This window comes from Rosa chinensis, chromosome 7 (genome assembly GCF_002994745.2).
Source record: "Rosa chinensis cultivar Old Blush chromosome 7, RchiOBHm-V2, whole genome shotgun sequence".
NCBI lineage: Eukaryota > Viridiplantae > Streptophyta > Magnoliopsida > Rosales > Rosaceae > Rosa > Rosa chinensis.
Window position 1 is genome coordinate 12,382,843 of NC_037094.1, and position 21,959 is coordinate 12,404,801.

Here is a 21,959-nt window from a genome sequence, read left to right on the forward strand (position 1 = left end):
AACCGGTGCTCAGATCACATGGGATATGGTCGCCGTATGTGAACGGATTGAGACCATAAACATGTACAACTGGCCAAGATTAATTCTGAACTTCTTGATGGAAGGGTTACAAAAGTATAGGAGGAACAGTCCATCTGTTTTGAATGGATGCCTTCTTCTCATCTATTACTGGTTCCTTGAGAAGACCAAGGCAAAGACCTGGATTCTTGGAAAGCAGAATGAGACTCCACGATTCATCCGATGGTCAATAAAGGAAATTTTTAGCCTGGAGCAGATGTACATGAACGAGAACTTAGCCGTGGTAAGCAAATTACAAAAACATTATATATATCTTATTTTCAATGTTTACTACACATTACTTACTTGTTAAATGTAATAGGATCTGATAAAAGCTAGACCATGGCCTGCAAAAATAAGACTGGAAGACCTCGAGCTGGGTGATGAGGTGCAGGACACACCAAGCTTTGACAACTAGGTGAGTGGCACAACTGAGCTTGTCTGCTGGCAGTAATTGGGGGGTAATAGATACATTATTGGGACCCAGTAATGTGTTGACCCAGTAATGGGCCAGTACTAGATACCTTAAACAAAGCCTATGAAGTGAATAACTGATGTTTGTTGGTTAAATTTTAAATCATTGACTAGTTTACATGTAGATATGAGCTTTTATGGTAGTCTACTGAGGGGCAATAATATTATTACTGGCCCCCAGTGAACACATTATTGGGGACCAATAACTTGATGGTTTTGGTTATATTTTTGGCAGGTACCCCTGGCAAGCCAAGGGGAAGAGCAACAAAATGAAAGGCTGACGGGAAATATCAAGGAACTAATTAGGGAGATGGAGGAAGCCATTGGTGAGACAAAGCCCACAAAACAAATGGAGGTAAAGCTAGCAAGGCTCGCCAAAGCAAATGAGGACCTGACTGCGCAGAACAAGGATCTATAGGGCAAGCTGAAGGTTACCGATGAGAGAATTAGAGAGTTGGAAATTGAAAAGCGGGCAAAAAATAACCTCATCAGGGCGTTGTACATACGGCTTGAAAAGGAGAAAGGAGAGGTCCCCCCACCACAAACCCAACTTGAGATAGTTCCTTTCACGCCGAAAGTGGTCCCCCAAGATGAAGTTGAGGATGAAAATCCAAACTTTGGACCAAGCGTCAGAGAGGAAACCCATTATGCAGCCAGTGCGGGAAAGTCGACGGACACGGTGACGTCAGCGTTTCCTATTGCACAGGAAGTACCTGAAGAAGAAAATGAAAGCCGTTTTCCACTGGGCCAACAAGAACATGGGAATGAAGAGGAAGATGAACAGCTCCATAACATCATAAGGAATATTGCTGAGAAAGAAGTGATGGAATTAATTGGAAAGGAAAAAAAAAGGAAGGGACCCATGCCGAACCGGAACAACAGAAGAAAACTCCGGAGATACATTCTATAGTGAAGAACGTGAAGACATACCGGAGGGCTGCCAAGAAGGCTAGAGAGGAGGAGTGGGAGTACGACACTCCGGAAGAGGCAAAAATGACAAAGCGGGCTGCACCTAAGAAAGCAGGAATCATGCCGCAAGCCCATGGAAAATTTCTTAACAAGATTAAACTTAAGGGAGTCAAATGCGATAAGCAAACATGGAAAACACTGGACCCAGCGGTGGCAATGCACTATCGAGACTTCTTCAACGTTGCTCAGAAAGACACGTAAGTACACAGCGTGTTTTAAAATTGGTGTAACAATTTAATTTCTGTTTTTCATACTGATAAAATCTGCGTTGGAATCAAATGTTTCTGTTTGAATAGGACCGAGTACTGGATTAGCAGTGATCTTCTACGCCGGATCACCAAGCACGACCTAAGAGTAATAATCCAAGAGGGGGACATCGAAACTGACGTAAGTCTTTCAATGAGTGGCTCAATTCAATGTTCTACTGCCCCCCAGTATAATGATTACTGCCCCTCAGTAATCATCAATTCATGCAATTTTCCTTTCTCTTGTTACTTATACAGTTTTGATGGAAACTCCACGTACCTAATTTTGCATGTGATCACAATTTATATTGACTTGCTGAAGTCTGATGCAAAAAAGCAAAATGCGCAAGTGGGATTCCTCCCAGTAGACGCAGCGGTAAGTAGCCTAAACCAAATGTATTGAGTTATGTGTTTATTGGAAAGCAACATTGAGTAAAATGCTGAATTATGGAGTACTCTTTGTGTTTACTGGGGTGCAACAATCATTCTACTGGGGGGCAGTAGATTGTTTATTGCCCAATTTCTAGCAATGAATATATATAATTTTGTGTTTTGAAGATGTTCTGTTTATTTATTTCATATTGAATGAAAATAAACTGTTCTATGTCGGCCTATTGGGGGCCAGTAGGCATATTATTGCCCCCCAGTAATGTGTCTACTACCCCCACTGAACACGCAAAACTTGAACCAGTTTCAATGATAATTTTTAGTGTTAACTTGAATTAACTTGGTTACGTTATGTATACAGTACTATGCTATAAAGTATGAACAGACCAAAGAACAAGACGAGGACACTCGACCTTTTGAGTGTGGTGTCGAGGCAATGATTTATGAACCCCTGTGGTCAGTCTTCCATTTCAAAAAGGTGCTATTACCAATTCACCACATCACAAGCATGCACTACACCTTGTTGGTAATTGACAATGAAAAAAGGAGCTTCAGTCATATGAATTCATTGAGGCCACCAATAGATGAATTCACCAATAAGGAGAAGTACCACCTGAATGCAGCAAGAGTGGTATGTAGTAATTCCACAAATTCAGTCTTATCTTTTCAATACTGTTAACATGCTTTTGTGGAACTAAAATTCTATATCTGCAAAAAACAGGTAAAGCAAATAAAGAAATTCATACATGTTATGAACTTGACTAAGATGAGAATGCCGGGAGAAAGCCAAGATCCAAATGTCACTGGGGAAAAATGCAAAGGCGAAGATGATAAGGAAAACCTGATTATTGTTGAAGAAGCAATGACCGAGGAGGAAAAACAAACCAGGAACTGGATCTTACAGAATAACGTGGTGGAGACAGACTATGAACTGTATGAAGACTTTGACTGCCCGCAACAGAACTCATCATCGTAAATACATTGAAGCAAACTATTTGTCATAATACTTGTGTAACATTTGTCGTTGCTGCCTACATTCCTAAACATAAATTATTTTTACTTCTTTACAGTGGTGATTGCGGGCTCTTTATGCTACATTACATGGAGAGCATTGTAAATGGCGTAGAACCAACCAAGGAAGGCGGGGACAACATGAGGAAAAGACTGCTTGAGAGGTTCATGCACCTAATATTGGGAAGAAAGTGAGGCATGAGATTAGATATAACATATTTATACATGTAGTTTTCGTATCCGAAGAGTAGGGATTGTAAAGTTCTCGTACTAGCCTAATCTTCAAACTATGGTGAAATGAACTGCATTATTGGATGATATAATATACTGATGCTGACTTCAATTAGAAGCAGACACTTTACACAAATGCTCCAAAGTAGACATGTTACTACCCCCCAATAATTTTTGTTGTTTAGGTCAGAATACTATTGGGCCCCAATAATATTTAAGAAGATTGCCAGAAGTATCTCAGTTGGTATTTAAATTTGTTGGCAACATTTGAAAATGCTTTCAAATTACTAGGTGTCCTTGAAAAGATGACATTTCTGGGGGACATGAATTGATTTATTGGCCCCCCAGAAACCAACTTTATGCACTTAAACCAGCTCAAACCTGTTTGGAAATTGACTTCAACTATAAAAAAGCAACTGCAATAAACACAAAATTATAATCTTGTATTCTTAAAAGAATAATGATTATTTGAGCCTGAAAATACAAGAAGTCTTTGAATTGATGACATTAGTGGGGGGCACTGATATGTTTATTGGGCCCCAGTATTGCCCAACTGTAAGCATTAAACCTGTTGGAAAATTGAACTTGAGCTATGTAAATGCAATTTTAATCATCCCAACAGTAAGAATCTGACATCTGAAAAGAAAACAAAATTATTTGAGCCTGAATATAAACAATTACTGGCCCCCAATAAACCAGTTACTGCCCCCCAGTATTGCCCAACTGTAAGCATTAAACCTGTTGAAAAATTGAACTTGAGCTATGTAAATGCAATTTTAATCATCCCAACAGTAAGAATCTGACATCTGAAAAGAAAAATGATTATTTGAGCCTGAATATAAACAATTACTGGCCCCCAATAATCCAATTACTGCCCCCCAGTAGACAAAGTCAAAACCTAAAAACTCTTTACAGAAACATATACTACTGCTGAACGAGAGGTTCAGTGCAGCTCAACTTGTTATGAGTGCCCATTTTGCCACAACGACCACAACGAATCAGCTTCTTTTCAACCTCTCCAACTGACTTGAACCGCTTCACCCTAGGCCTCCCGGGGGGCCTCTTCGCAAGGGGAGGTAATATACATTCAGAAGCAGAATCCGAAGAAGACATATCAACATTGGTTATCGGATGGATAGGAAAACTGTAGCTCTTCTTGAACATATCAACATGAAAGTACTTATCAATATAATCATATACATTTTCAGAAGCAGCTTGTAATGCAGCAAGGCCATGAGAACAAGGAAAACAATTGATCTACCATTTAACACATGAACATGCATGATCGTAAATGTTGACTACATATGAAAAGTCAGATCGAACCTCATAAACTCCAGGGCTTGAATAATGGACACTGAAACGACGAGATTTCTCCATCGACCACAACGAATCAGCTTCTTTTCAACCTCTCCGTTTTGGGAGTTAGTTCTGTAGTCCAACGTTCTGCCTCTTCCCGCCTTTTACCCGCCATCTCCATTTGTTTAATTCTTGTCTGGTCCAGCATACAATAGACTGGCATCAAACGCTCAATTGCAATCCAAGAGTTAAATGATTCAGCAATCCCATTAGCCATAATTCCATATCGGCAGCTAGTATAAAATGCACGGCACCAATTTTCCACAGGCAATTCAGAAAGAAAAGGGTCAATAATATCTGCACCACCAACTGCTCTAAGCAACCGCAAATTGAAACGGTATTCCTTCTGTGTAGATGAATATGCAACCTTAAAAAACTTCTGCTTTACATCTTCTATCAATTTTGAATTACCTTTACCCCTATATTTACTGGCAAGGTTCGCCACCAAGTGTTTGTAACAAAACAGATGAGGATTACCAGCAAATACCTTATCGAAAGCAGACTCTTCAAATGCTTGAAAAAGAATGTCCAGTTTGCATCTGTCTCAGAATCATAAAAACATATGGCTAGAGGGTAGAAACCTGCATAAACCAGATCACAGTAAAATCAGTCTACTGAGGGCCAATAATGTTGTTATTGCACGGCAGGAAACTATCACAACGTCGCACAACAATGTAAAAATGATATCTATCACAATGAAAGAAACTAAAACAAGAAATATTAAGCACACAGATGAAATTATAACAAAAGCCAATATTACTGGGGGCCAAGAATAAATTTATGGGGGGGGGGGGCAATAAACAATACAGTTATCTTGATTCCCATTCCTTCCAGTTGCAAACGGAATCTGCCCCTTGTAAATGCTTTTACCAAACATTCCATCAACATACAACACAGGCAAACAGAATTGGAAGCCTTCTACACAACCTCCGTAAGCTACGAAAAGCCTCTGAAAAAGATTTGAAAATGGTTCAACCTCCAACACAAAAGAAGAGTCGGGGTTACTGTAATACCCCGTACCTTAAAGTTTTTTACTATTTACTTTTTACCATTATTGACCAAGGAGTTGACTTTTTCCTCGTCCGTTGAGTTAAGGAAATTTATTTGAGATTGTCGTAGAATACGCAAAAATCGAGTTCGTGGACACGTAGTTTGTTTAAATTGGATTTATATCGGAAAAGTTATGACCAAAAATAAAAATTTCTATTTTTGGCATGGCTTTTTGTTTGTGAGCTTCTATATGTGGAAGGAGGACTTATTAAAACAGATGGAAGAGAGAGAAAGGGAAAGAATCAGAAAAAATTAAAAGGAAAGAGAGAGAGCACGGGTAGAACCCGAGTCACCCCCTCCCATTTTCTTTTTTCTTCTTCCGTCGCTGCTCTTCCCTTCTCCGGCGAATTCGTCGCCGTCCGGCCACCCCAAGACGCATCGTTGGGCACGGCGTGATCCTCTCTTCCTTCTCCTTCTAGCTATGTAAGTTTTTCACCATGGGTATCATTAGTTTTTGAGTTTTGAAGAGAATTTGCAGAAAAGCGGAAAAACGGAGTTTGGCTCCCATCTCGGTTTTCCGGCGGTTTCCGGCCGAATTTCCTTGGGTTTTGGTTGTTGGTGAATTGCTGAACATGTTGCTAACCTTGTTGCAGCTTGTCTTGAGCTGTGGAGGAAGAATTCAAGGTGATTGGGGACGTGAACAGTAGCGTGAACAGTTCCATCCGAGTTCTTGAGTTTGGGTTTGGAATTCCAGCTTTTTCTGCTTGTTTTTGGAGATTTCTGCTGGTTTTCTTTGAAGTTTTGGGTTGCTGGGTTGTTGTTGATGATCATATCTAACTATTGCAGCTTGTGTTGGCCGGTGGAGGAAGATTTGAGGGTATTTGGAGACGTGAACAGTATTATGAACAGTGCTGCGAGTTCTTGATATTTTTTTTGGGTATAAATTCGGCTATTTCTGCTTGCTTTTGGTGGCTGCTGCAGGTATAGAAATGGTTGTGTGGGTTATGAAGTTGATTTTGGAATAAATAGGTTGATTGGAATTGAATTTACTCTTTAAGTGTGTGTTAAACTTGAGGTTTGTTTGATATTGAGTTTTCTTTGGTTGTGATGTTGAACATGGTTGATGGATTTGTCATGTTTGTAGTGTTGGGTGAAAATTCTTGGTAAAGGGCTATTATTAATTATTTGTTAGGAAGTAGAGAGAATTTGAGATTGTTAGAGTTGAATTTGTGATTTTGCAAAGGAGAGAAAAATTAAGAAAGAATGTGGAATTGTTCTATTTTGTGGAGGAGTTTGGAATGGAGATTGTGTTTTGGAAAAGAAAATTTAGAGATGAGTTAAATTTTAGAGATGGAATTGTGAGTGGAAATAAGGAAGATTAAGAATGAATTTGGAAATTTTGGAAAGGATTTTTATGATAAATTGGTGGTATTTTTGTGATGAAGGAAGTGAGATTAAATTGATTTAGTTATCGAACGGTCCTTGTGAAGATTTAAATTAAGTGAAGTCATTGAATGGTTAAGGAATCGATTGAGTGGTTATGAGTTAGAGGGCTTTGACATCGTAAGGAATTATAGAATTTAATTCCGAATAGAAGTGTGGAATTTTATAATAATTTGTGATTAATAGACGCTTATTCCGAGGGGAATGGGTTGTTTTGAGAGTATTTCATTGTATGGTCAATTATATCCTATTCTATTGTGACAGGACGTACTGAGCCCTCGAGCGAGGAGGACACAGACAGGCAGCAGGGTTAGCTGCGGGATTTACTTGTGAGTGGACTTTTATTTTGTTAAAATAATGCATGCAGCTTGGAAATAAGTTTTCAGTTGATTTATTATTTGAGGAAATGTGACTATGGAAAGAAAAGGATTAAAAAGGAAACAGTTGACAAGGAGGCCAGTTTGGCGCATGTGTATCTTACCTAGTTGGCAGTCCCTTCTAGGTAATAGTCTGGTTGGCAGTCCCTTCCAGACTACAGCTCGGTTGGCAGTCCCATCCGAAGTGTCATCTGGTTGGCAGTCCCTTCCAGATGACTTGATGTAGTTAGTCGGCAGTCCCGTCTACTACTTGTGGCTAGTTGGCAGTCCCAACTAATCACCGCCTCCTATCCGGTTGGCAGTCCCTTCCGATGCGTCATCGGGTGGCAGTCCCTCCCCGATGGCATGAGATGCTTAGGAAGCAGTCCTTCCTAGTAATCAAATGAGTTTCTTGGAAAAAGGATTGAGTTGGGAATTTTCATGAAGTATCGCTGCATGATGGTTTTGTTAAAAAGAGAAATGGGGAAGCATACCATAAATTGTTTTGATTCTAGTTTCAGTTTTGTCCACTCACTCTAATAGATTTTTATATGTTTTCCCCTGGGCCCTTCGTTTTCAAATGCCCAGATTTCAGATTTGCCGAGATCGCGTCCAGGTTCTAGAGACTTTGGAATCAGCGCTTCCGTTTTTGTCCGTAGGTTATTACTTAACCTACCTTGTATGATATCGGCTTAGTTTAGTGTTGCTCTGATAAGCCTTTCTTTTAAGTTGGATGGAGGTTGTTGTTTGGTTTATTGTTACTTACGGAGGATTATGTTGGGATTTGAACTTTCTGGATGTAATATAATTGTGCTTGGATTGTAAATTTGATATCGTAGGTTGAGTAGAAGATATAGTTGAAATCATGTCCAGGTTTGTGAAATTTTGGGTAGCCCATTTTTAGGGGAGGTTCTGCCGAATTTTCGGTAGGATTTCACTTAAAGTGGGCCCCGCAGGCTCGTATCCAGGTAAGTGGGGCGATTCCTGGGTCGGGTCCTGTCAGTTGGTATCAGAGCACTAGGTTATTAGATTCTGTGGCCGATATCTTCTTATAGTTGTCTTACATGCTTGATAGTATTCAGTACCTCCCGAGTGATGGCCCGACTGCAGCGGTTCCCCATCGTATACTCTTCGGTGCTGACGTACCAATCAAGTATGTAAGATAGTTGTTGTTGGTATAAATATTTTGGTGTAACTCAGTTATGGGAATTTCAGGTGGAATGAGACCCGGACGCAGATCTCGTGCTAGTAGTGACCCTTTACCCACTGGTGAGGGTGATGATGAGCAGGTCCCTCGTGGGTTGCTACGGACCATGGAGCAGTTGTTTGAGTGTTTTACAGCGGCACTCCCAAATCCTAGGACTGACTATACTGTGGAGCGTGCCAGACGCCATGGGGCGTATACTTTCTCTAGTGCTCCTACGGAGTCTGTAGCAGGAGACTGGATTACCCGTATGGAGAGAGTATTTGAGTCCTTGGGTTGTCCAGCTGCTAGGAGGGTTCCTTTGGCTATTGACCTCCTAGACGGGGATGCATGGCTTTGGTGGCAGGGTACCAGGAATATGGGTTTTGACCCAACTACCATGACTTGGGAAGAGTTCAAAACGGAGTTCTCAAATTGGTACTATAATCAGGCATCCCAGCACCGTCTCCGATTTGATTTCATGCAGTTGAAGCAGACTGAAGAGATGACTGTGTTGCAGTATGAGGAGCGTTTCATTGCTTTGTCTCGGTTTGCCCCTGGGTTGGTGGCGACAGAAAAGTTGAAGGTTGATCAGTTTATCAATGGCCTCCTACCTATATATCGAGATTGGTTGGCGCCTCATGATTATCCGACTTTTAAGTTAGCTGTGGAGGCTTCTATGAGGTGTGAGGCTAGATATCTGGACGGTTCCCGACCTTTGGAGATTGGCGGTCCTAGTCAGGGGCCATCTAAGAGAATTGCCTCTAGTTCGGGTTCTGCATCGTCATCAGGCAGTAGGCCGAGCAGTTCAGATTCTAGCTCTCGTCAGCGTTTCAGGGGACGCTTCAGGAGGCCTGGACAGACAGGTAGGAGACAGTTCAGGGGTGGCACTGCTAGTTCCAGTGGAGGCTTTGGTAGACAGGCGATTCCGAGAGACTATCCCCAGTGTGCTACTTGTGGTAGGCACCATGTGGGCCCGTGTCAGGCAGGTGTGGGGACTTGTTACCAGTGTGGCCAGTGGGGTCACTACAGGAGAGAATGCCCTCAGTTGACCCAGGGAGTCTTCACTACTACTAGTCAGAGTATGGGTCAGACCTCTGTGGGTGCTACTAGTTCGGGTTCTCATGGCAGTTTGTCAGGCAGGAGCAGCACACAGCCGGGTCGTGGACAGAGAGGGCGTCCAGTGACCCAGGCCCGTCTTCATGCTATGACCCAGCAGGAGGGTCGCACTGCACCGAACGTCATTATGGGTATGTTAATTGTTTTTGGCCAACCAGCTTTCATTTTGATTGATCCTGGAGCCTCTCACTCCTTTATGTCTAAGAGGTTTTCTTTCTTTGCTATGTGCCCCCATCTCTCCTACTCGGAGAGTGGCATGTTGTTCTACCATCGGGGGAAAGACATAGAATTGAGTGGGTACATCGTTTTTGTGGAGTGTTTGTAGAAGGAGTTTGCTTAGAGGCGGACTTGATTCCATTTGAGTTAGTGGAATTTGATGTAATCCTAGGGATGGATTTCCTTCGGATGCATCATGCCTTAGTGGATTGTTTTTGTAGTACTGTATTATTTCGGAGTCCGGGTAAGCCAATTGTCACCTTTTATGGTGAACGGGAGGTTCTCCCATCTTACATAATCTCAGCTTTAACTGTTAAGAAGATGATAAGTAGGGTTGCCAATCTTATTTGGCACATGTGGTGAATTCAGATGCTGAAGTTATGGATCTTAGCCAAATTTTGATTGTTGGTGACTATCCAGATGTATTTCCAGAAGAATTGCCTGGTTTGCCCCCGGTGCGAGAGATAGACTTTACCATTGATTTACTTACAGGTATAACACCCATCTCTCAAGCACTTATAGAATGGCACCGGCAGAACTAAAGGAGTTATATATTCAGTTGCAGGAGTTAACGGATAAAGGGTTTATATGACCTAGTGTATCCCCCTGGGGTGCACCTGTGTTGTTTGTGAAGAAGGAAGATGGTACTTTAAGGCTTTGTATTGAGTATCGGAAACTAAACAGGGTGACTATAAGGAATAAATATCCCTTGCCCCACATTGATGATTTGTTTGACCAGTTGAGGGGTGCTAAAGTTTTCTCAAAAATTGATTTGAGGTCTGGTTATCATCAGATACGGATTAAAGAGGAGGATGTAGCCAAAACTGCTTTTCGATCACGTTATGGTCATTATGAGTTCCTTGTTATGCCTTTTGGGTTGACAAATGCACCCGCTGCTTTCATGGATCTCATGAACAGGGTGTTTCGCCCGTATCTTGACCGCTTTGTGATTGTGTTCATTGATGACATATTGGTTTATTATAAGAGAGAAGAGTTACATGCTGAGCATTTGAGTATAGTATTGGAGACTTTGAGGATAAATCAATTGTATGCTGAATTTAGTAAGTGTGAGTTTTGGTTTGACCTTATGACAACGAAGACAACGAAGATGGATGGAATTGTTTGAAGACTATAATTGTACCATAGAGTACCACCCTGGTAAGGCGAATGTGGTGGTGGATATACTCAGTAGGAACCTCTCTGTGACTTTGTCATATTTAGGGGTCATTTGGGTACCGCTATTGTCTGAATTGAGGTCTACTAGGGTTGAGTTATCGGTTGATGAGGATGTTTCCATGGTGGCTAGTTTCCATGTGAGACCAGTGTTCATTGATAAGTGCGTGAGGCACAATCTTTTGACCCAAGAATTGAGGGGATTAAAGAAGGTGTTCGTGGCGGTTGGCAACTTGAATTCTCTATTCGAAGAGATGGAACTTTAATGTTTGGAAAGAGACTTGGTGTTCCTACTTAAACAGGAAATACTTAATGAAGCTCATAGTTCCGCGTATGCTCTACAAACTGGTGGTATAAAAATGTATCGTACTCTTAAGGAATATTATTGGTGGCCAAACATGAAAAGAGAAATTGCAGCCTTTGTGAGTAGATGCCTTGTATGCCAGCAAGTGAAAGCAGAAAGACAGAAGCCGTCAGGTTTGTTACAACCTTTGCCAATTCCGGAATGGAAATGGGAATATTTCACCATGGACTTTATGTATAAGTTACCTCGCACCCTGGTTGGTAATGATGGTATTGGGTGATTGTGGATCTACCCACCAAATCAGCTCATTTCCTGGAGGTTTGAGAAACTTCTAGTGTAGATAACTGACAACACTGTGTGGATGAGATTGTGAGGCTTCATGGTGTGCCCTAGTCCATTGTTTCCGAACGCGATTCCCGCTACACATCAAAGTTTTGGAGGAAGGTTCACAAATGTTTAGGAACAAAATTACATTTTAGCACTGTTTTCCATCCTCACTGAACGGACTAGACAGACTTTGGAAGACATGTTGAGGGCTTGTTCTCTACAATTTAAAGGAAGTTGGGATAAGCACTTGGCTTTGATGGAGTTTGCATATAACAACAGTTACCATTCGAGTATTGGTATGGCTCCCTACGAAGCTTTATATGGGAAACAGTGTAGGACCCCATTATGTTGGGATGAAGTGGGAGAAAGACAACTTATTGGTCCTGAGATTATTGAGATCACAACAGATAAAGTTAAGGTGATCAGAGAGAGACACAAGATGGCTCAAAGCAGACAGAAGAGCTACGCAGATAAACACAGGAAGCATCTTGAATTTCAAGTTGGTGATTGGGTATTTTTGAAGTTATCTCCGTGGAAGGGTGTGGTAAGGTTTGGTAAACGGGGGAAACTAAGTCCAAGGTATATTAGTCCCTAGGAGATTGTGGAACGAATTGGTCTTGTCGCTTATCGTTTGGCTTTACCTCCACAACTATCTCAAGTACATGATGTTTTCCACGTCTCCATGCTTCGCAAGTACATCACTGATCCTTCACATGTGTTACCAGCTCAACCCATTACACTTACAGAAGATTTAACATATGAAGAAGAACCAGTACATATCCTTATTTGTCATGAGCGGGCATTCCGAAGTAAGATACAATTTCGAGGACGAAATTTTATAAGGAGGGGAGATTGTAATACCCCGTACCTTAAAGTTTTTTACTATTTACTTTTTACCATTATTGACCAAGGAGTTGACTTTTTCCTCGTCCGTTGAGTTAAGGAAATTTATTTGAGATTGTCGTAGAATACGCAAAAATCGAGTTCGTGGACACGTAGTTTGTTTAAATTGGATTTATATCGGAAAAGTTATGACCAAAAATAAAAATTTCTATTTTGGCATGGCTTTTTGTTTGTGAGCTTCTATATGTGGAAGGAGGACTTATTAAAACAGATGGAAGAGAGAGAAAGGGAAAGAATCAGAAAAAAATTAAAAGGAAAGAGAGAGAGCACGGGTAGAACCCGAGTCACCCCCTCCCATTTTCTTTTTTCTTCTTCCGTCGCTGCTCTTCCCTTCTCCGGCGAATTCGTCGCCGTCCGGCCACCCCAAGACGCATCGTTGGGCACGGCGTGATCCTCTCTTCCTTCTCCTTCTAGCTATGTAAGTTTTTCACCATGGGTATCATTAGTTTTTGAGTTTTGAAGAGAATTTGCAGAAAAGGGGAAAAACGGAGTTTGGCTCCCATCTCGGTTTTCCGGCGGTTTCCGGCCGAATTTCCTTGGGTTTTGGTTGTTGGTGAATTGCTGAACATGTTGCTAACCTTGTTGCAGCTTGTCTTGAGCTGTGGAGGAAGAATTCAAGGTGATTGGGGACGTGAACAGTAGCGTGAACAGTTCCATCCGAGTTCTTGAGTTTGGGTTTGGAATTCCAGCTTTTTCTGCTTGTTTTTGGAGATTTCTGCTGGTTTTCTTTGAAGTTTTGGGTTGCTGGGTTGTTGTTGATGATCATATCTAACTATTGCAGCTTGTGTTGGCCGGTGGAGGAAGATTTGAGGGTATTTGGAGACGTGAACAGTATTATGAACAGTGCTGCGAGTTCTTGATATTTTTTTTGGGTATAAATTCGGCTATTTCTGCTTGCTTTTGGTGGCTGCTGCAGGTATAGAAATGGTTGTGTGGGTTATGAAGTTGATTTTGGAATAAATAGGTTGATTGGAATTGAATTTACTCTTTAAGTGTGTGTTAAACTTGAGGTTTGTTTGATATTGAGTTTTCTTTGGTTGTGATGTTGAACATGGTTGATGGATTTGTCATGTTTGTAGTGTTGGGTGAAAATTCTTGGTAAAGGGCTATTATTAATTATTTGTTAGGAAGTAGAGAGAATTTGAGATTGTTAGAGTTGAATTTGTGATTTTGCAAAGGAGAGAAAAATTAAGAAAGAATGTGGAATTGTTCTATTTTGTGGAGGAGTTTGGAATGGAGATTGTGTTTTGGAAAAGAAAATTTAGAGATGAGTTAAATTTTAGAGATGGAATTGTGAGTGGAAATAAGGAAGATTAAGAATGAATTTGGAAATTTTGGAAAGGATTTTTATGATAAATTGGTGGTATTTTTGTGATGAAGGAAGTGAGATTAAATTGATTTAGTTATCGAACGGTCCTTGTGAAGATTTAAATTAAGTGAAGTCATTGAATGGTTAAGGAATCGATTGAGTGGTTATGAGTTAGAGGGCTTTGACATCGTAAGGAATTATAGAATTTAATTCCGAATAGAAGTGTGGAATTTTATAATAATTTGTGATTAATAGACGCTTATTCCGAGGGGAATGGGTTGTTTTGAGAGTATTTCATTGTATGGTCAATTATATCCTATTCTATTGTGACAGGACGTACTGAGCCCTCGAGCGAGGAGGACACAGACAGGCAGCAGGGTTAGCTGCGGGATTTACTTGTGAGTGGACTTTTATTTTGTTAAAATAATGCATGCAGCTTGGAAATAAGTTTTCAGTTGATTTATTATTTGAGGAAATGTGACTATGGAAAGAAAAGGATTAAAAAGGAAACAGTTGACAAGGAGGCCAGTTTGGCGCATGCGTATCTTACCTAGTTGGCAGTCCCTTCTAGGTAATAGTCTGGTTGGCAGTCCCTTCCAGACTACAGCTCGGTTGGCAGTCCCATCCGAAGTGTCATCTGGTTGGCAGTCCCTTCCAGATGACTTGATGTAGTTAGTCGGCAGTCCCGTCTACTACTTGTGGCTAGTTGGCAGTCCCAACTAATCACCGCCTCCTATCCGGTTGGCAGTCCCTTCCGATGCGTCATCGGGTGGCAGTCCTTCCCCGATGGCATGAGATGCTTAGGAAGCAGTCCTTCCTAGTAATCAAATGAGTTTCTTGGAAAAAGGATTGAGTTGGGAATTTTCATGAAGTATCGCTGCATGATGGTTTTGTTAAAAAGAGAAATGGGGAAGCATACCATAAATTGTTTTGATTCTAGTTTCAGTTTTGTCCACTCACTCTAATAGATTTTTATATGTTTTCCCCTGGGCCCTTCGTTTTCAAATGCCCAGATTTCAGATTTGCCGAGATCGCGTCTAGGTTCTAGAGACTTTGGAATCAGCGCTTCCGTTTTTGTCCGTAGGTTATTACTTAACCTACCTTGTATGATATCGGCTTAGTTTAGTGTTGCTCTGATAAGCCTTTCTTTTAAGTTGGATGGAGGTTGTTGTTTGGTTTATTGTTACTTACGGAGGATTATGTTGGGATTTGAACTTTCTGGATGTAATATAATTGTGCTTGGATTGTAAATTTGATATCGTAGGTTGAGTAGAAGATATAGTTGAAATCATGTCCAGGTTTGTGAAATTTTGGGTAGCCCATTTTTAGGAGAGGTTCTGCCGAATTTTCGGTAGGATTTCACTTAAAGTGGGCCCCGCAGGCTCGTATCCAGGTAAGTGGGGCGATTCCTGGGTCGGGTCCTGTCAGTTACTCTGCAAAACAGCTTCCTTATACCAAGATAACTTGCTGAACGTGTCTGCATCGGAACCATAAATCGCTTCCTTGGCCCGATGCTTTGCTTTCAAGGCAACCTTGTAGGAAATATCAAACCCATATGTTGATTTGAACTTGCTCATAATCTCTCTTGGCTTCAATGAAAGATTAAAGCCAACATTAGCAGCAATGCAAGTCTTGACAACCTTGGATCCCAAAAGCTTGTGTTTTTGAGTCCTAACTACACCCTTGCAAGTGTGAGTATTATTCAACTCTGTGATATAAAGGCAACCACTGGCAGATGATGAGCAAGCACGAAGATGCCAATCACAACCTTCAGTTCCAACATTTGCACAGACTGCATGAATACGGTCCAAATCATTTCTCAGGAATACAAACTCGAAACCAACTGCAATTGTATACTTCCTGAGCTTCTCACGGAGCTCAGCAGCACCATGAAACTTATCCCCGACATGATGAATATAAGAACTCCACTCATCAGACAAATACGTCTTATGAACTTCAGTCCTGAATGCATCACCCAAATAATCATCTTCATCAATAACTTCCGAACCACTATCCACCGAACAGTTTCTCCTACAACCTCCCCCAATCTTTAAAACTGAAATATCGACACACTCTAACCTATGTATTCTAGCAGAGCAAAACAGCATCTGGAAATCACGATCGTTACGAAGAAAACAGAATTCACAACCTGGAACTGAATACTGAAGCTCAACAATATCAGTTGGGGAAAACTGGAATGTACGGAAAATGTCTTCATACAACTCAGAGTAGCTCATGCATTGATTCAAAGGAATCATATAACCTTTGCCAGAGTAAAGGCACCTAGCAACCAGAGGATCAGCCATAGACCTGCGAAGAAAACACAGGCAAACGAATCTATTATTAAACCTAAAACACATATTACTGCCCCCCAATAAACTGAGTACTGCCCCCCAATAATTTAAACAAACCTACCAAAACGAAATAGAAGCAGTACCAAATAACTTTTAAAATAATAGAAAAGGATAACTAAACAACAATTACAAGGACTTAATAACACATAAAAACATTACTGCCCCCCAATACACACACTACTGGTCCCTAATAATATAGTCAAAACAGCCAAAAAAAATTTGAAAGATGTAATAAATTGCAATGCATTCAAATAAAGCATCAGTAAGCTACAATTATAGATACTAAAATATCGTTGAACAACATTATTGGTCCCCACTAGAAATATTACTGCCTCCCAAGAATATAACCAGAACTACCGCAACACTTCGGAAACAGCTCAAACCCAAAATCCAAACATGAATTCACCAAAAGAAACACGAAATTAATACAGAAACTCAAAACTAACACAATGCACTCAAAAACATCTCGAAGTTCAAATCAAAATTACAAAACAATTCAAAACCAAAACAAACACCTGGAAGCTCTGATTCAGAAAAATCAGTTCGAAAATAAGACAACAATTCGTACAAAAAAATTCCTAAAATCAAACATATTAAACAGAGCTAAAAGCCAAATGAATTAGATAGAGCTAAAGAAACAAAAGCAAACCGCAGTGGAGGAACACAAAGAGCATCTGGATCACGATCCATGTGAAAATCGCAGCAAAATTTCTCTCTCTATGAATCGCAAAACTTCTACCACCAGCTCTAAATACAAATCGCAAAAGCTTCACACACCGAAATCGCCAGAAAGCTTCACAAACCGGAACCGGGAGCTTCTCTCTCCTGTCTATATAAATCGCACAGCTCCTCTCTCTCTCTCTAAAATGATAGAGTTCCACTCTAAAAAACCAGGGGGCTTCTCTCTCTACAAATACAGCCGAACCTCTCTCTCTAAAATCGGAGAGCTTGGCTCCCTAAATCACGTTTCTGTTACGATTTGAAATCGTTTCAGTTATAGAGGGGCAAAAGCGTCCGAAAAATTGAATAAAACAGGCACGTGTTGAAAAGGTTGGGTAATTGGGGTTTAAAAATGAAAACTGATGATTAAGTGGGCAATATCTTAGAGTGTTTGGGTAAATGGGGTTAAATGTCCCAGAAATTGGGTAAATGATCATTTCCCCTACATATTAAGTGGTTCCATGTTAGTCTATATGATGATACTCATAGAATCCATCATAGCATGTTTGCTTCTTTTAGCAGATTTGCCATTATTGTCGATTTCATTCCCAAGTTCAATTGTCTCAGATGATTTAGAGGATGTTATACAGCATGCAAAAAGCTTCATTTTCTGGGTTTGAAAGTTTGAACACATTTTATTTGTTAGGAAGCAAATCCTGAGGTTTTAAGAGAAGGTCAGAAACGGATGATGGCATTGTTCCATGAGCAAGTGTTTTTCAGTCTGATTGAATCACTTCTGAAGGTAATTTATTACATTTTATAGCTGCTTGCTTGTCAGCTATACTTGGCTATCATTTTTTATTTAATAAATGTTATGACTTATTTCAAACTTTGAGTTTAGTTATAGATTTCTTAGCTACAGTTCATTTCAATTCCTATCCTTATGCAACCATCTTGTGTGCATGCCCACGCATTTAAGTATTTAACTATGAAACTGCATAAAACTCTGCGAATACGGAGTCACTCCATTTTCTCCATTAAAACAATCTGCATAGTTGTGTTGTCTAACTACCTATATGAGGGATCAATTAAACTACCATATGAAGACTAAAATTTTGACAGATTTTGTGTACAGATTAAGTGGTTCCATGTAGCTAAGTCTTGCACAATATGGTTTTTACTTTCAACATTGGGACTTTGTTGTTTTCTTTGCCTAATTTTTTGTGAAAAGTAAAGAAGATAGCAGCAACGTACTACTGCTATTTAGTCTGTAAAAACTCAGGTAACTGAATTACTAAAGTTACCTGAATTGCTGGTGATTTTAAAGTTACCATCATTCTCGTAATGGTGATTTTAATCCTGACAAATTTAAAGGGGCCGTGACCACTTACCCAATTTTAACCTAAAAAATGCCCACTTGCTCCACTAAGAGTTTTTTGACCCCATTTACCCAATTTAATCGCAAATGACATTTTCACCCCTAAACAAATTATTAAAGTACAAAATTCTCTCTCTCCTCCTACCGGACTCTATCTCAGACTCTCTCTCTCTCTCTCTCTCTCTCTCTCTCTCTCTCTCTCTCACACCTGCTCCTCGTCGTTGGAACGTCGGAGCCCAAGAATCCGATCCAGGGCGGTGAAGACTTCACTGCAGAAGTCGTCGCCCGGCAAGCCGATGACGGTGACGAAACCTTTCCGGCGGATTTTGGGACAACTCAGATCTGTTTCTCGATCTGAATCTTGGCCGGGTCTTCCTTGGGTAACCCGACGGCGACGAAGACTCAAGGTGGTTGAGGTTGAGGTCAGCGGAGGTGCGGTGGAGGAAGAAGCCGCAGGAGACGAGCTCGTTGGCCCAAAGCTTGAAGACCTGCCTGTCCGATATCGAGTTCAAGATTTGCCGGTCCGATTCGTCCCCAGTCATTCTGATCTGGTGCCCAGAGCAATTCTGGGTGCCCAGATCAATTTTTTTTTTTTTTGTACATTGTGAACCCCGGGAATGAGGAAGGAATTGCAATGTAACTGTGGGGTTTGTTTGATGGTCTATTGGGGGCAGTAGACACATTATTGGCCCCCAGTAGACTTTGATATGAGGGACAAGGATCACTATAGTGTGGTGTTTTGATAAGTTACCTGTTGTTTTCTGTGTATTAAAGTCAAATTATTTGTGAATACTACAAAAAGGTGCATTTTTGGTGGTCTATTGGGAGGCAGTAGAAACATTGGACTTTGTATTGGGGGGGCAATAATATGATTACTGGGGGGCAGTAATATGATTATAAATTGATCAATTGTTCCTGTAGTGTATTCATTTTGGTTTTGGGAGTTCATACAATTCACTGGATGGCAATAATATGATTTTTGGGAGGCAATAATATGATTACTGGGGGGCAGTAATATGATTACTGGGGGGCAATAATAGCCGGATTCCGGATTCCAGTCATCGGTCGCCGGATTTCGGTTACCGGTTCCCGGAATCAGGTCACCATTCGCCGGAGTCCGGTCACCGATCGCCGGATTCCGGTCGCCGGAGACCGCGCCGGCCACTGGTCACCGGAGCACAGCAAGGTGGAAGGTGACTTCTCTCTCTAAGTGAGAAAGAAGGAGAGGGCAAAAAAGTCTAAAAAAAAAAGAAAAAGAATTAATTGGGTAAATGGGAAATAATCCCTTAGAGTGTTTTGGGTAAATGGGGTTAAAAAACAGTTGGTGGAGCAAGTGGGCAATTTTTAGCCTAAAATCGGGTAAATGATCATTTTCCCAAATTTAAATTGTAGTTTGGTGGTTTGCTGATATTTTGGTTATTCAGTCTGTTTTCTTTTTTGCCGTGATTTATTTGCAGAAAAGCCCCAATTGTAAAATGTGACCTATTTTGGTTGCTGTTTCCTAGCTTGTGTTGCTTTGGTTGATTGGACAAATCAAATTGGTTTTAATGTGATTAGCTATGGGTATAATTTTTCAGTCATGATTGATATTGCAACCTGTACATGTTATATGCATGAGCTGCTAGTATCAAACCTAGATCATTTGAGGTCATATTCATCACTGCGTCATATATACTTCTTGAGTATAGCTGATTGTTCTTGTACTGTTGATCTGCTTCTTCAAGTTGATGTTTGCAGCACAATAAATATCAATAGATATCATGTTAGTAACAAAACATAGATGGGAAAAGAGTGTAAAGCAAGACTAGTTTATTGCCATTGGTTGGCATATTTCAAAAACATTAGCTAAGATCATGAACCATCTTCCAAATGATGCCAGTTTGAGGAACAATTGCCCAAGATCTGGTGGAGACCAAAACCTGTTCTTCTTGGACTTTGTGAGCCCAACAAAGTTTGACAACAGCTACTTCAAAACTTATTGGCTAACAAGGGCCTGCTTAACTCTGACCAAGTTCTTGTTACAAAGAGTGAAGTAGCCAAGCAATTGGTTCAGCAATATGCAGTGAACAACGAGCTTTTCCTCGAGCAATTTGCCAAGTCCATGATTAAGATGGGGAATCCTTCACCAATTACAGGTTCAAGGGGAGAGATCAGAAAGAATTGCAGGAAGGTCAACTACTCTTGATTAGACTATGATTTCTAGGTCACTAGAAGTTGACATGTAGTACATGATGATCATCATGGGGTGTTCTATTACCTTCTCTATGTTTTTGAAGTTCTTGTTTCCAGTATTTAGCTTTTATATCAGTCAGAGATGTACTCTTCTTTGGTTATTCTCATTAATAAAAGTATCGTCAATTTTCGAAAAGAAAATCTTGCTCTTTGGTATCTTTTGAGTCATCAATTTTAGGTTCATGATGTCGGAGAAATCAGAATAGACGCCCACATTGAAAAATCTAAGCTGTTACTAATATATTTGTACATGTTATTTTAAAAATTATCCAATATTAATCATATGGTCACCATGATTTATAAAAATTGAAATTTAACAAAAATTTATAAGGATATAATAAAGATAAAAAAATGATAACAAGAGCATTTGAATAACATTGTATTACCAAACAATTAAGGCAAAATAATCTTTCATGTCCAAATTGGTCATTCTACAAACAAAAAGTACAAGCCAGTTTTGATTTATCAAGCACTTTGTTACTGCTTTTGCCACTAACAGCACTTATAAAAATCCAGTTTACCAAACACTCAGCTGCTTTGCTTTTCAGTCACTTATTCTCAGAAATAAGCAGAAGCCAGCTTTTCTGAAAAGCAGAACCATACCAAACACAGCCTATAGTTGACATTCTTAAGTGGTAGTAGGAAAATAGTTGCAATAGAAATGTTACATCATTTGTTCATGTTTGCAGCTTTTTCATGGCATTTGTGCCGACTACAATCTATAGAAAATTATCCTTAAGTGTTACTTTCAAACTTTAATTATCCCTCAAGTCACATGATTTTTTTTATTGTCTTAATAAAGCCATTTCAGGGCCAAAAAAGGTGATTCTTTTTTGTTTATGACATATATATATATATATATATATAGCCCTTTTAGTGTTGGATATCTTTTTTTTTTGGTCATTTTAAGAGATTGCTTATTAGACCAACTTTTGATCACATATCGGCATCTTAACTATTCAGTTTTTAGGTCTATAAAAGTAGATCACTTATGTAATTTTTCAGTCAAATTGATAATCGTTAAGACATCCATAAGTGTGATTTACAATTATAAACATAAACGGTTCAAGTTGGACAAATTTTTCCATTGATTTAATCTAGTTTGATACTTTAATGATCATCAATTAAGCTGAAAATTTATAGAAGTAATCTATTCATGGATTCCTAAGAAATGAACGGTCAAGGTGTTGATATGTGATTGAAAAGTACTAAGTCTCATAAATGAACCCTTAAAATGATTAAGAAAAAAGGAATCCTTTAGTAAAAGTGCCATATATATATA

General features: G+C 40.0%; 2 protein-coding genes and 1 long non-coding RNA gene across 8 annotated transcripts; 2 read left to right on the forward strand and 1 right to left on the reverse strand.

The window, feature by feature from the left end:
- Positions 1–4,298: 4,298 nt before the first annotated feature.
- Positions 4,299–4,751, reverse strand: LOC121050601. The gene is made up of 2 exons (XM_040511330.1): positions 4,698–4,751; positions 4,299–4,631 (listed from the first exon to the last, which is right to left on the reverse strand). The coding sequence occupies exons 1-2, from the start codon at positions 4,749–4,751 to the stop codon at positions 4,299–4,301; spliced, it is 387 nt and encodes a 128-aa protein (XP_040367264.1).
- A 1,246-nt stretch (positions 4,752–5,997) lies between these two features.
- LOC112180686 lies at positions 5,998–7,488 on the forward strand. 3 transcript variants are annotated; one of them, XR_002928421.2, is made up of 3 exons: positions 5,998–6,203; positions 6,374–6,701; positions 7,428–7,488. It is a non-coding gene; the product is annotated as an uncharacterized LOC112180686 (long non-coding RNA). The 3 variants fall into 3 exon arrangements; XR_005803736.1 differs by lacking the exon at positions 7,428–7,488 and having other exon boundaries at positions 5,999–6,203; positions 6,374–6,460; positions 6,567–6,828; XR_005803735.1 differs by lacking the exon at positions 7,428–7,488 and having other exon boundaries at positions 5,999–6,203; positions 6,374–6,828.
- Positions 7,489–8,542: 1,054 nt separating this feature from the next.
- LOC112176002 lies at positions 8,543–20,813 on the forward strand. 4 transcript variants are annotated; one of them, XR_005804205.1, is made up of 4 exons: positions 8,543–9,952; positions 14,387–14,451; positions 17,774–17,869; positions 20,325–20,813. XR_005804205.1 is itself a non-coding variant. In XM_040512221.1 (3 exons), the coding sequence occupies exons 1-2, from the start codon at positions 8,722–8,724 to the stop codon at positions 14,434–14,436; spliced, it is 1,281 nt and encodes a 426-aa protein (XP_040368155.1). In that variant the 5' UTR covers positions 8,543–8,721; the 3' UTR covers positions 14,437–14,451; positions 20,325–20,813. The 4 variants fall into 4 exon arrangements, 1 of the variants encoding a protein (XP_040368155.1); XM_040512221.1 differs by lacking the exon at positions 17,774–17,869; XR_005804207.1 differs by lacking the exons at positions 8,543–9,952; positions 17,774–17,869; positions 20,325–20,813 and adding exons at positions 12,945–13,162; positions 13,333–13,660 and having other exon boundaries at positions 14,387–14,447.
- The last annotated feature ends 1,146 nt before the right edge of the window (positions 20,814–21,959 follow it).